This window comes from Culex pipiens, chromosome 2 (genome assembly GCF_016801865.2).
Source record: "Culex pipiens pallens isolate TS chromosome 2, TS_CPP_V2, whole genome shotgun sequence".
In the NCBI taxonomy this organism is placed as follows: domain Eukaryota; kingdom Metazoa; phylum Arthropoda; class Insecta; order Diptera; family Culicidae; genus Culex; species Culex pipiens.
The window spans coordinates 188,050,454-188,063,393 of record NC_068938.1 but is presented as its reverse complement, the minus strand read 5'-3'; the positions used below and the strand labels follow the sequence as shown (position 1 = coordinate 188,063,393).

Here is a 12,940-nt window from a genome sequence, read left to right as displayed (position 1 = left end):
ATTTCCACAATTTCTAGAAATTTTTAAAAATTTTGAATTTCTAGAAATTCTTGATATATTTGAATTTCCTACATTTTCTAAATTTCTCCAAATGATTTTTTTAAATTTTATGAAGTTCTTGAATTTCCTGAGTTTTCTTAGTTTCTATATATAAAAATCAAGATTTTCAAGAAAGTCAAGAAACTAAGAAAACACAAGTGATTCAAGAACTTCATAAAATTAAAAAAAAATCATTGGAAATATTAAGAAAATTTATCAATTTCAAAAAGTTTGACAATTTCATTGATTTCTAGAAATATTAAATACTCTATAAAATTGAAAAAATCTATAAATTTTTGAAAATCTAGAAATTGAACAAATTCAATTCATTCGAATTTAATGTTGAATTTGTTTAATTTCTTGATTTTCTATAATTTCTATAATTTCCAAAAAATCTTTCTTTTATTGAAATCATTGAAATTCTTATAATTCTTGAAATTCTTGAAATTCTTCAAATTTTTGAAATTCTTGAAATTCTAGACTTTTTTAAAGATTCTAAAAATTCCTGAAACTTTTAAAATTCTTCAAACCCTTCAAATTCTTCAAATTCTTCAAATTCTTCAAATTTTTCAAATTCTTCAAATTCTTCAAATTCTTCAAATTCTTCAAATTCTTCAAATTCTTCAAATTCTTCAAATTCTTCAAATTCTTCCAATTCTTCAAATTCTTCAAATTCTTCAAAATCTTCAATTTTTTAAATTTTTAAAGATCTTGAAATTTTCAATATTCTTGAAATTCTTGTGTTTCTCAAAATTATTAAAATTCTTGCAATTTTTAAAATTTTTGAAAACTTTAAAATTTTTGACATTCTTGAAATTATTGAAATGCTTAAAATTCTCAAAATTCTCAAAATTCTCAATTTTTTTTAAATTGTTGAAATTCTTGAAATTCTTAAAATTCTTGAAATTCTTGAAATTCTTGAAATTCTTGAAATTCTTGAAATTCTTGAAATTCTTGAAATTCTTGAAATTCTTGAAATTCTTGAAATTCTTGAAATTCTTGAAATTCTTGAAATTCTTGAAATTCTTGAAATTCTTGAAATTCTTGAAATTCTTGAAATTCTTGAAATTCTTGAAATTCTTGAAATTCTTGAAATTCTTGAAATTCTTGAAATTCTTGAAATTCTTGAAATTCTTGAAATTCTTGAAATTCTTGTAATTTTTCAAATTCTTGCAATTCTTGCAATTCTTGAAATTCTTCAAATTCTTCAAATTCTTCAAATTCTTCAAATTCTTCAAATTCTTCAAATTCTTCAAATTCTTCAAATTCTTCAAATTCTTCAAATTCTAAAAAAAATTCAATTTTTCAAATTCTTCAAATTCTTGACATTATTAAATATTTTGGATTTCTTGAATAAATATATTTTCTGAATTTCTTCAAGTGATTTTTTTATTTTACGAAATTCTTGAATTACTTGAGTTTTCTAAGTTTATTGATTTTCTTTTAAACTTGATATTCTTTTAAACAAAATTTGAATTTCTTGTATTTTTAAATTTCTTGATTTTTTTAAAAGTATAATCTTCTTGAACATCAAATTTTTTTGAAGAACTGAAATATGCTTTAAAACGATTAAAGAATTTCAAGAATGTCTTGGACTTGTAGAGTTTCTAGGAGAAGAGGAGGGGGTAGATTTGTTAAGAAAAATATGAAAATCATAGAAATTTGGTTTACACAACGTTTTTTCTTTAAAAAAAACTTCAGTTTTAAATATCTGTAGATTTGTATATTCCAAAAAGACCAAAAGAAAGTAATGTTTAGGATGTTTTTTTTACTCATAGAAACATTTATATTTTTGAGGATTGACGATTTGAGGAATATCTTCGAATTTCGAGGAATTTATTTAGAATCTTGATTTCTTTGAATTATTGTTTGTTTGAATTGTCGTATATCGTTTGGCACAATTATTCAAACATGTTCCATAGGAACCGGAATACCGGCTATTCTGGAATGCTGCCAAAGGATTTGATTGTACAGATTAGAGGTGGTACGAAAACAAGAAATTTGACCGGATCTTTTGGTGGGTGAACGAGATATGGTTTTTGAACTTTTTGAGAAGTTTTAAAAAAGTATCTAGAGAGAATACGGAATGATTTTTCATAACAGATTTCATTGTATACTTTTTGGATGACTTATCAAATAATAATCAACCATTTTTATATGTATAACTTGTTTGCATGTTTACTTCAAAAGTTATGCAAACTGATATTATAGAAATCAGCCACGAAACATGAAAGAATAAATCCAAAATAATGCTTGCGCCGCGCACGAGAGTGTGTGCGTGAGACCGATGCAGACCACGCGTCGCGACGCGGCGCACGAGGATTTTTTTCGGTCTCTGAGACTTCTCCTTTGTTTCGTTGCCCGTTGCTTTGCGCGAGCCGAAAATTACAAGTTTTTTTTTGGTAATCAAAAAACTCTGTTACAAAAGTTCATGAAATATTGATTTATATACACCAAAATGTTCGTTACATTCTAACGAATCCAACGGTATATAATCATATAGGCAAATAGTGGAAAATATTGTCAAAATCTGGGGAGGAACGGTCCCGCTCCGAATTTCCGTGAAGTCCAAGGGAATTGTATAAATCGCAAATTTGATCATTTTTGCAAAAAAATTACAAAGTTTGCTCTGGATAAAAGTTTACATAACTTTTCAAAAGAAACCAAAATACACTTCTGATAGCTGAGACAATTTCCCACAATCGGACGAGTTTAGATTTTTGAAATTCGGTTCCTATTAAAAGTTATGAGCAAAACAAAAAAAAAAGTTAAAAACCCAATTTTCGCGGATGACCTCATCGGTGCCTGACCTTAAGTAAAGAAAAGCCTTTGAAGAGCTAGACTGAGACCAGATATCGCAAAGGCAAAGGCAATCCACTTTAACGACCCCCGGGTCTTTTGTGGTCTCTATTGCCAGTTTCTGCTCATTTCTAGGCGTCCGAAGGTTATGTGTGGTGAGTCACTCAAAACCTCTTTTACGCAAATGGACCGACGTTTTACTTCCCCATCCGATAGAATGCCAGGAGGATAAGACGGGAATCGAACCCGCGCCCCATAGCAACTTAGGGATCGGCAGCCGAAGCCGCTAACCACCGCGCCACGAGGCCCTCCAGATATCGCATAGAATAGATAAATGTAATATGGAAAAGTTTTTCCATTTATTTTTAAAAAAGTGATTTTGAACTTTGTCCGGCCAAAATAAAACAGTAGCTTAAATTTATTTGATTTCATTTTTATATTAAACATAAAATTTTGCTGTTCTGTGAATGCTTAAATTTGGAAAACAAGACTTTTAACAAATTAGTTTGAAAATCATTTAAAAATCCATTTAAGTTAATTTTTAAATATTGTAAAACTCATTGTGCTTGTTCTTTTCTTACTTCAAAATGTAATCATTGATAACCTTCTACTGCCCAATTTTTTCGGTTATTTTTATTTCACCGTGTTCAGAAGGTAATTTTCTGCAATTTAAAATTAAAAAATTTAGGCCGCAAAAAAAATAATATTGTCATAAATAGTATGGGATATTAATTAAAAACTCTTTTTTACTTGTTTAATTATTGCCAAAACCTAAACCCAACAATTTCAAAAAATGCTTTGCTTTTTCAATTCAATAGAGTTTTTTTGGAAAATACTATTTTTTTTTACAAATTACCGTATTTCTTCGAAAATACTCAATTTACAAAATATGCGATAAGTGTATCAAACGAAGCAAAATTTGTATACATTTTTATTTTTTTTTTTAATACTAAAATATTCACAAATTACAAACGAAGCGAAATTTTGCATGCTTCATACATACATTAAAATTTTGTATGCTTCATACCAAATTTTGCGTCGTTTGATACCCATATTGCAAATTTGAACAATTTGAGTATTTTCGAAAATATACGGTAATTTGTGAAAATTTTAGAATTTTTCAAAAAAAAAAATAAAAAAGCATAAAAATTTTGCTTTTTTTGGTACCCATATTGCATATTTTGAAAATTTGAATGTTTTCGAAAAAAAAAACGGTAATTTGTGAAAATTTTAGTATTTTCCAAAAACACAATAATGAAGTGAAAAAGAATACAAAATTTCACTACGTTTAATACCCATACTACATATTTTAAAAAATTGAATATATTCGTAGAAATACGGGAATTTGTGAAATTTTTAGCATTTTCCAAAAAACATAACAATTAAGTGAAAAAAGCATCATATTTTGAAAGTGTGTACGGTAAATGGTGAAAATTTTAGTATATTCCAAAAAACAACTCTAATAAAGTGAAAAAGCATACGAAATTTCGCTTCGTTTGATAACCGTATTGCATATTTTAAAAATTTGTGTATTTTCGAAGAAATACGGTAATTTGTGAAAATTTTAGTATTTTCCAGAAACACAATAATGAAGTGAAAAAGCATACACAATTTCGACTCGGTTGATACCCATATTGCATATTTTGAAAATTTGTGTATTTTCGAAGCAATACAGTAATCTGTGATTTATTTTTGTATTTTCCAAAAAACAACTCTAATAAAATGAAAAAGGATACGAAATTTCGCTTCGTTTGATATCCATATTGTATATCTTGAAAATTTTAGATTTTCCAAAAAACAACTCTAAAGAAAATTGAAAAAGGATACAAAATTTTGCTTCGTTCGATACCCATATTACATATATTGAAAATTTTTGTATTTGCGAAAAAATACGGTAATTTGTGAAAATTTTCGGATTTTCCAAAAAACAACTACAATAAATTGAAAAAGCATACAAAATGTTGCTTCGTTTGATACCCATATTGCATATTTTGAAAATTTGTGTATTTTCGAAGCAATACAGTAATCTGTGATTTATTTTTGTATTTTCCAAAAAACAACTCTAATAAAATGAAAAAGGATACGAAATTTCGCTTCGTTTGATATCCATATTGTATATCTGAAAATTTGAGTATTTTCGAAAAATACGGTATTTTGTGAAAATTTCAGTATTTAAAAAAAACTCTAATAAAGTGGAATTATGCTTCGTTTGATACCCATATTGTAAATTATGAAAATTTGAGTACTTTTGAAAAAATACGGTATTTTGCGATCAATTTTAAGTACATATTTTATTTTGAAACTTACTAGATATTGCATAGAATTATTGTATCGTTATCGAGCCTCGATAATTTTGTCGTTAACCACCTTGTTAGTACCAATCTGCGCTGACGATACCCCCCGTTGGGGCTGGAGCCACTGGCTATACATGAGCTTTAGTTTTCTGGTAGGGAGAAGAACGTCAGTGTGACTTGTCAGGGTCGTTTGTTATCACAGTGCAATTTCACCTAATCAAACGCACATACGCAATCGAAACTGCAGTAGAATTACTAATCTAAAGGTATGAATTATTTGCATTTTTCTTGAACTGGCTAATTAGAATTTAAATTAAATTTATAGATTCTACCTAGGATTGCGCGAATCGAAGAGTTTTTTTCTGTTTTAGTGGACGAACTTAAAAAGGGCACTAAATGTAAATATGAAATTTACCGTCATGAAGACACAGCAACTAATAAATCTCCCTTTTTAGCTTTGAGCTGAACCACAGTAAGAACTAAGTCTGCTTCTTTGATTGGCCCGAACTAATACCGCTAACAGAAAACTCAAAGATTTACCTGTTCAACATCATGAGCAAGCCACCGATTACTCGGCAGACTCGTTCCCAGACGAGAGCTGCCCAAGAGCTTGCGAGACATAACCTACAAACCGAGGAAGTTGCTGATGAGGGTGCAGTTCTACAATTTGAAGCCTCTGTGGTAGACCTTCAAGGAGGAGAAGAAGTTGACTGCGGTAGTTGCATTCGACCCAATAATGCCGAGACGTTTATGGTCCAATGTTCGCGATGCTTCCTCTACTACCACTTCTCGTGTGCGGGAGTGACCGTCGCCACCGTTAATCTCCAGCCGTTCATTTGTAAGACCTGTATTCCTCTCGGGCCGCCAGAGAAAATCCCTTCAGCTCGCTCTGGAACAACTTCGAGCTTACGTAGCTCACAGCTTTCGTTGGAACTACGAAGAGTGGAGGAGGAGATACAACTGGAAGAGGAGATTTCCCAGCAGCTTGAACGCAAGAAGAAGTTGATTGCTAAAAGATACGATCTTATGAGCCAAAGAGATGATGTCAAGTCACGCAGCAGCGGTCGTAGTAACCGAACGACGCCAAATAGAGTTCTCAACTGGATCGAGACACAGGGAAAAGCCGGTAAATCCGACCCTGCCGATTCCGTGAACCTACTGAGCGGTAATCCGGTCGGCCGGCTCAACGCGGGACTCACATCTACACCGGTTAATAAGAGCAAATCTGTAGACGACCTGGCTAAACTTGAAAAGTTTTCAGCTGGAGGAATCGGCGGTCCTGATCTAAACAAACCTCCGGGCCAACTGGACCTCGATTCGATTCCCGAAGTTCCGGACAAACCTCGGAACAATCCTTTCTCGAAAGGAGCCGTTGGGAAATTGTTCAAACCGACTACGCTGTACGAAAACTGGCTGGATCAAATAAATCGGAAGCCACCAGCTAACAAGCCGGATGATGTCGGCCGTCAACTGGCTGATAAAGCATTAGCTGAGAAGCTTGCACGATTGGAAGATCAACGTAAACAGGACCAGAACCTACAACGCGAACGAGAACAAAAGCTGAAACACCAACTGCAACGTGCAGAGCAGGAAAGACTGGAGCTGATTAGAGAGAAGGATCGTGTCCTGGCCGAAAACCAAAACCACCAGAAGCGCTTTGACGAATTTCAAGAGGACTTGATCAACCAGTTCAACGAGATGCTAAATCAGCAGCAGAACAACGCCAATAGCCGACCTGAATCCTCGGACAACTGGTATGACCGGGAGCTGCAGCAGCTGCAGCGATCACGAGAGTTGAACTTCAAACGAAACGAACCCACACCAACACACAGCGTGCATTCTAGTTTGCCTTCCATTTCGGAGGGAATCGGAAGCCTGCCGAGCCCGTACGGAGGACGCACGGAATCATCTCATCCTACGATACCGCCGCAGGAAGATCCAGAAGTTTCAAGCTGCTCCACTATTCCGCCACGGCCCGTTCCGTCTGGTTCTCATACCCGACCATCGAAATCGTGTCTGGATCCACCCCCGCTTACATCCCACCAAATAGCTGCGCGGCAAGTGGTGTCCAAGGAACTGCCAGACTTCTTTGGCGATCCTGCTGAATGGCCACTGTTCATCAGTAGATACAATCACTCCACAAAAGCGTGTGGCTACACTGATTCGGAAAATCTGCTACGTCTAGATCGAGCTATCAAAGGGCACGCGAGGGAGATGGTTAGCAGCCTACTGCTCGACCCATCCACGGTGCCGGAGTTACTGTCCTCGCTGAAACTTCTCTACGGGAGACCCGAGCAGATCGTGCACAACCTGATCGCCAAAGTGCGAGCCACACCAGCACCAAAGGCAGACAAATTGGAGTCGTTGGTGACCTTTGGATTGGTAGTGCGTAACCTGTGCGGACACCTAAGGGCAATCGGAATGGAGAAGCACCTTTCGAATCCGACACTGTTATCCGAGCTGGTGGAGAAGCTTCCCGCCAACGTGAAGTTCAACTGGGCTTTGTATCAACACCAGCTGAAAGAGGTAGACCTGAATTCCTTTGGGTCTTACATGTCTCAGATTGCGACGGCGACGAGTGGAGTTACCGTACTGTCTACGGCCCCTAGAGCTGGTCGGGACGAGCGTCAAAAATCTAAGGAAAAAGGATTTGTCAACGCGCACTCTGAACAAGAAGAGACAAGCGACGGTGAAGGTAGAGACCAGCCAAAGGAGCGGTTGAACGTTGTCAACAAGATCGAAACCCATAAGGCGTGTCCGGCTTGCGGCGTCGAAGGTCACCCTGCGAAGGACTGTATACAATTCAAGGATCTGAGCTTGGATGATCGCTGGAAGGTGGTTAAAGCGAAAAAGCTTTGTCGACGTTGTTTGACTCCGCACTCCCGTTGGCCGTGCAACGCTGAAGCCTGCGGGGTGAACGGTTGTCAAAAAAGACACCATCGACTTCTGCATTACGATCACCCACCGGTAGAACCTCAACGTACCGAGCCGACGAACGCCACGGTCACGATTCACCGCCAGCCAAACCCGACGACCCTGTTCCGAATCTTGCCAGTCACGCTGTACGGAGCGCGGGGGCAGGTTGACACGTTTGCCTTCTTGGATGACGGATCTTCGGTGACCCTTGTGGAGAGATCGATTGCGAACCAGCTGGGAATTGCAGGAGAAGATTCCTCTCTCTGTATTCACTGGACAGGTGGCATCAAGAAAAACATCTCGAACACACAACTGGTAGATCTGGAGATTTCCGGGGTCAACAACACAAATCGACTTAAAGCGAAAGCAGTTTACACCGTCGAAGGATTAGGATTGCCAGACCAGTCGATGAATTTCGAGGCGATGGCGGCCAAGTACGATTACTTGCGAAGTCTTCCTGTACAAAACCTGATGTCCGCGGTTCCTGGTGTACTAATCGGGCTGAACAACTTACACCTGATGGCCCCCTTGAAGCTACGTGAAGGCAGAGAAGGCGAACCAATCGCCACGAAAACCCGTCTTGGCTGGGCAGTTTACGGAGCTATCCCGGGGCGTGAGGCACCCTTCCTACACCGGCAGATGCACATCCACGGAAGCCCGACCGGCGACGAACTCCACGAGTACGTGAGAAGCTTCTTCGCTGTCGAAAGTCTAGGCGTTATAGCTGCACCTGGTGCCGTTGGTCCCGACGAGCAACGAGCAATAAAAATGCTAACAGAGACCACCAAGCGGACGGCAAGCGGCCGGTTTGAAACTGGACTTCTCTGGAGGCACGACTACATCGAGTTTCCTGACAATAGAGCGATGGCTGAAAAACGGATGAAGTGTCTAGAAAAACGTTTGCTGAGGGACCCCGTGCTGTACGACAACGTTCGGAAGCAGATAGCAGATTTTCAGCACAAGGGTTTTGCTCACAAAGCTACACCAGAGGAGCTGCAGCGTTTTGACCCACGCCGAACCTGGTATCTGCCACTTGGCCTGGTGATCAACCCGAATAAACCCGGGAAAGTTCGCCTCATTTGGGATGCGGCGGCGAAGGTCGACGGAGTTTCGCTTAATTCGATGCTGCTCAAGGGACCCGACTTGCTTTCACCTTTGCTGTCCGTGCTCTTTAAGTTCCGGGAAAGGCAGGTTGCGATTGGCGGTGACATTGAGGCCATGTTCCACCAGGTTCGGATACGCGAAGCAGATCGAAGCGCCCAGCTGTTCTATTGGCGGGATTCCCCTGAAAAGCCGTTGGAAACAATGGTAACCGACGTTGCCATTTTCGGTGCCAGCTGTTCACCCGCGCATTCCCAGTACGTTAAAAATCTAAATGCCACTCAGCACGAAGTAGATTACCCAAGGGCAGCAAATGCAATCCGGACAAAGCATTATGTCGACGACTACCTGGATAGCGTCGACACAGCAGAGGAGGCGGCAGAGATTGCGCTGGAGGTAGCCGAAGTTCACTCTAGAGCCGGGTTCCACATCCGAAACTGGGTCTCCAACAACACTGCAGTACTGCAGAGAATCGGAGCGGCCAATCCAACAACGGTGAAGCGTTTCGTGATGGACAAGGATTGTGGTTTTGAGCGCCTGCTGGGTATGGTTTGGTTGCCGGAGGAGGACATGTTTACGTTTCGCCTGAGTTTCCGAGAAGACCACGATTTGTTGCTGTCCGGAGAAGAAATTCCCACCAAGCAGCAGCTACTGAGCGTTGTTATGAGCATTTACGATCCAACCGGGTTCCTAGCAGCATTCATAATTCACGGAAAGATTATAATTCAGGACGTTTGGAGGTCAGGCGTGGATTGGAAGAACAAAATTCCAGATGAGCTAGTCCAACGCTGGAAACAATGGATTGCGCTTCTTCCCAAGATCGAGGACTTGAAAATCCCTCGTTGCTACTTCCCTGGTTACCACCCGGACAGCCTGAAGTCACTAGAACTCCATGTTTTCGTCGACGCGAGTGAGTTGGCCTTCTCTGCTGTGGCACACTTCCGACTTGTCGACAGAGGGTCCGTGCGGTGTGCTTTCGTGGCAAGCAAAACCAAGGTGGCGCCATTGGACCCGCTATCCATACCGCGTCTCGAAGCAAACGCCGGTGTACTGGGTGTTCGTTTGCGTAAATCCATAGTGACCGGTCATTCTCTACCTATCACACGAACTCGTTTCTGGACTGACTCAAAGACCGTCCTTCAATGGATTAGGTCCAAGGATCTTCGGCGCTACCGTCCGTACGTGGCCTTCCGGATGAACGAAATACTGTCCATGTCAGCGGTCGCGGAGTGGGGGTATTGTCCGTCCCGTCTGAACGTTGCGGATCTCGCTACCAAGTGGGGAAAACAAGGTCCACCTCTGGATATCAACAGTCCTTTTTACCAGAGCCAGGAATTTGTGTACGATAATCCATCGGAATGGCCGGAACCGTGCGAAGATATGGTGGAGCTGGCACCAGAAGAATTGAGACCGTCATTCGTGTTTGCTCATTTCGTTCTGAAGCCAACGGTGAAATGGGAGAGGTTTTCAAAGTGGGAGCGACTATTGCGTACCATGGCGTACGTCCAGCGATTTATCGCTCGCAAGCTGAACCGCGAGAAGAAGCCGTGGCAAGTCGACCTGACCCGAGAAGAGCTACAGAAAGCTGAGCAGAGTTTGTGGCGTCTTGCACAGTCTGAGGAGTACCCTGACGAGGTGGCCACTTTGAATCAGAATCAACGAGTTCCAGCTGATCAGCGAGAATCCCTGGAAAGGTCAAGCAACATTGTTAAACTCTGCCCCATGCTGGACGATGCTGGAGTACTTCGCGTAAGTGGGCGCATACAAGCTGCAGAATGTGTCGGCTACGATACCAAACACCCAGTAATTCTTCCACGAGATCACCCGGTGACGACTTTACTGCTGGAATACTACCATCGGCGGTTCCAGCACTCAAATAATGAAACTGTGGTGAATGAAATTCGGCAGAATTTTAGCATTCCTAAGCTGCGGGTGCTCGTGAGGCTCGTGTCCAATAACTGCAAGTGGTGCGAAGTATACAAGTCTACTCCAGTTATACCACAGATGGCACCCCTCCCGCGAGCTAGGTTGTCCCCATTCCTGCGTCCGTTTACATTCACCGGAGTGGACTACTTTGGGCCCTACCTGATCAAGACGGGGCGCAGTGTTACAAAAAGATGGGTTGCGCTTTTCACCTGCCTGACGATCAGAGCTGTCCATCTTGAGATCGTTGCAAACCTTTCGACGGAGTCGTTCAAAAAGGCAGTTCGGAGGTTCATCGCGCGTAGAGGGGCACCTCAAGAAATCTATTCGGACCGAGGAACCAACTTCCAAGGAGCTAGCAGTGAGTTAACGAAGGAAATAAGTTTGAGCATCAACAAGGAGCTGGCCAGTACGTTCACCGATGCTCATACTCAGTGGCGTTTCAATCCCCCCGCGGCACCGCACATGGGAGGCTCGTGGGAGAGGATGGTGCGTTCCGTGAAAGCTGCGCTAGGAGCGATACCGTTGGAGCGCAAATTGGACGAGGAATCGATGGTGACCATGTTAACAGAGGCGGAGCACATGGTGAATTCCCGCCCACTTACGTTTATCCCTTTAGAAGGCGCCGATCAGGAATCGCTCACGCCGAATCATTTTTTACTCATGAGTTCGAGCGGGGTTCAACAGCCAGTGAAGGATCCGATGTGCGAAGGCGCGGCTTTGAGAAACAGCTGGAACCAGATCCAGCACGCCTTAGATGAGTTTTGGCGACGGTGGGTAAGGGAATATTTGCCAACTTTATCAAGACGATCGAAATGGTTCGAGGAAACGCGGCCGCTCAGAGAAGGAGATCTTGTGGTCGTCGTAGATGAGGGAACGCGAAATCGCTGGCAAAGAGGACGAGTTTTGCGGACGTATCCGGGCAAGGACGGGCGTGTACGACGGGTAGATGTGCAAACAGCTAAAGGGATTCTACCAAGTCGCGCAGTCGCCAGATTGGCATTACTGGATGTAGGAAATGTTGGTGACGCCGAAGGAACACTTCCGGCGACACGAGGGGGAGAATGTTAGTACCAATCTGCGCTGACGATACCCCCCGTTGGGGCTAGAGCCACTGGCTATACATGAGCTTTAGTTTTCTGGTAGGGAGAAGAACGTCAGTGTGACTTGTCAGGGTCGTTTGTTATCACAGTGCAATTTCACCTAATCAAACGCACATACGCAATCGAAACTGCAGTAGAATTACTAATCTAAAGGTATGAATTATTTGCATTTTTCTTGAACTGGCTAATTAGAATTTAAATTAAATTTATAGATTCTACCTAGGATTGCGCGAATCGAAGAGTTTTTTTCTGTTTTAGTGGACGAACTTAAAAAGGGCACTAAATGTAAATATGAAATTTACCGTCATGAAGACACAGCAACTAATAAATCTCCCTTTTTAGCTTTGAGCTGAACCACAGTAAGAACTAAGTCTGCTTCTTTGATTGGCCCGAACTAATACCGCTAACACACCTTGATTTGAACAACGTTTTTTTCCGATTTTCATCAGTTTTTATAAATAGGTATCAAAATTACATTGTTTGTATTAGAAAAAAAATCATTAAAAACAGAAAGTAAAAGTCTTGACTTTTTTTTGATAAGGTCCTATAAACAAATGTAAACATTGAGTGTATCCCGCTTACTCCGATGGACTTTGACATAAGGTGTGAAAGGGATACACTCAATGTTTACATTTGTTTATAGGACCTTATCAAAAAAAAGTCAAGAAGTGTACTGAGAAAAAAAATTAAAAAAAAAAATTGCTGGACCAAAATTTTATGTTTCATGAAAAAATATTAATCTCAGTGAAATTTATTGATTTTTTA

The 12,940-nt window shown here is 40.4% G+C and overlaps 2 protein-coding genes across 3 annotated transcripts in view; one reads left to right on the top strand and one right to left on the bottom strand.

Annotated features, from left to right (window-relative positions):
- The window catches only part of LOC120415091 (ecdysone receptor-like), a 363,558-nt gene that overhangs the window by 275,893 nt on the left and 74,725 nt on the right, over positions 1–12,940 (bottom strand).
- LOC120415090 (uncharacterized) lies at positions 5,243–12,579 on the top strand. 2 transcript variants are annotated; one of them, XM_039576509.2, is made up of 3 exons: positions 5,251–5,398; positions 5,458–5,530; positions 5,588–12,579. In XM_039576509.2, exon 3 carries the CDS (start codon positions 5,685–5,687, stop codon positions 12,141–12,143), a length of 6,459 nt encoding a protein of 2,152 aa, XP_039432443.1. In that variant the 5' UTR covers positions 5,251–5,398; positions 5,458–5,530; positions 5,588–5,684; the 3' UTR covers positions 12,144–12,579. The 2 variants fall into 2 exon arrangements, 1 of the variants encoding a protein (XP_039432443.1); XR_005605168.2 differs by having other exon boundaries at positions 5,243–12,328; positions 12,388–12,579.

What these genes read in the sequence shown, in the direction of transcription:
- LOC120415090 (XM_039576509.2), top strand. Translation starts at nt 5,685, where the DNA reads ATGAGCAAGCCACCGATTACTCGGCAGACTCGTTCCCAGACGAGAGCT.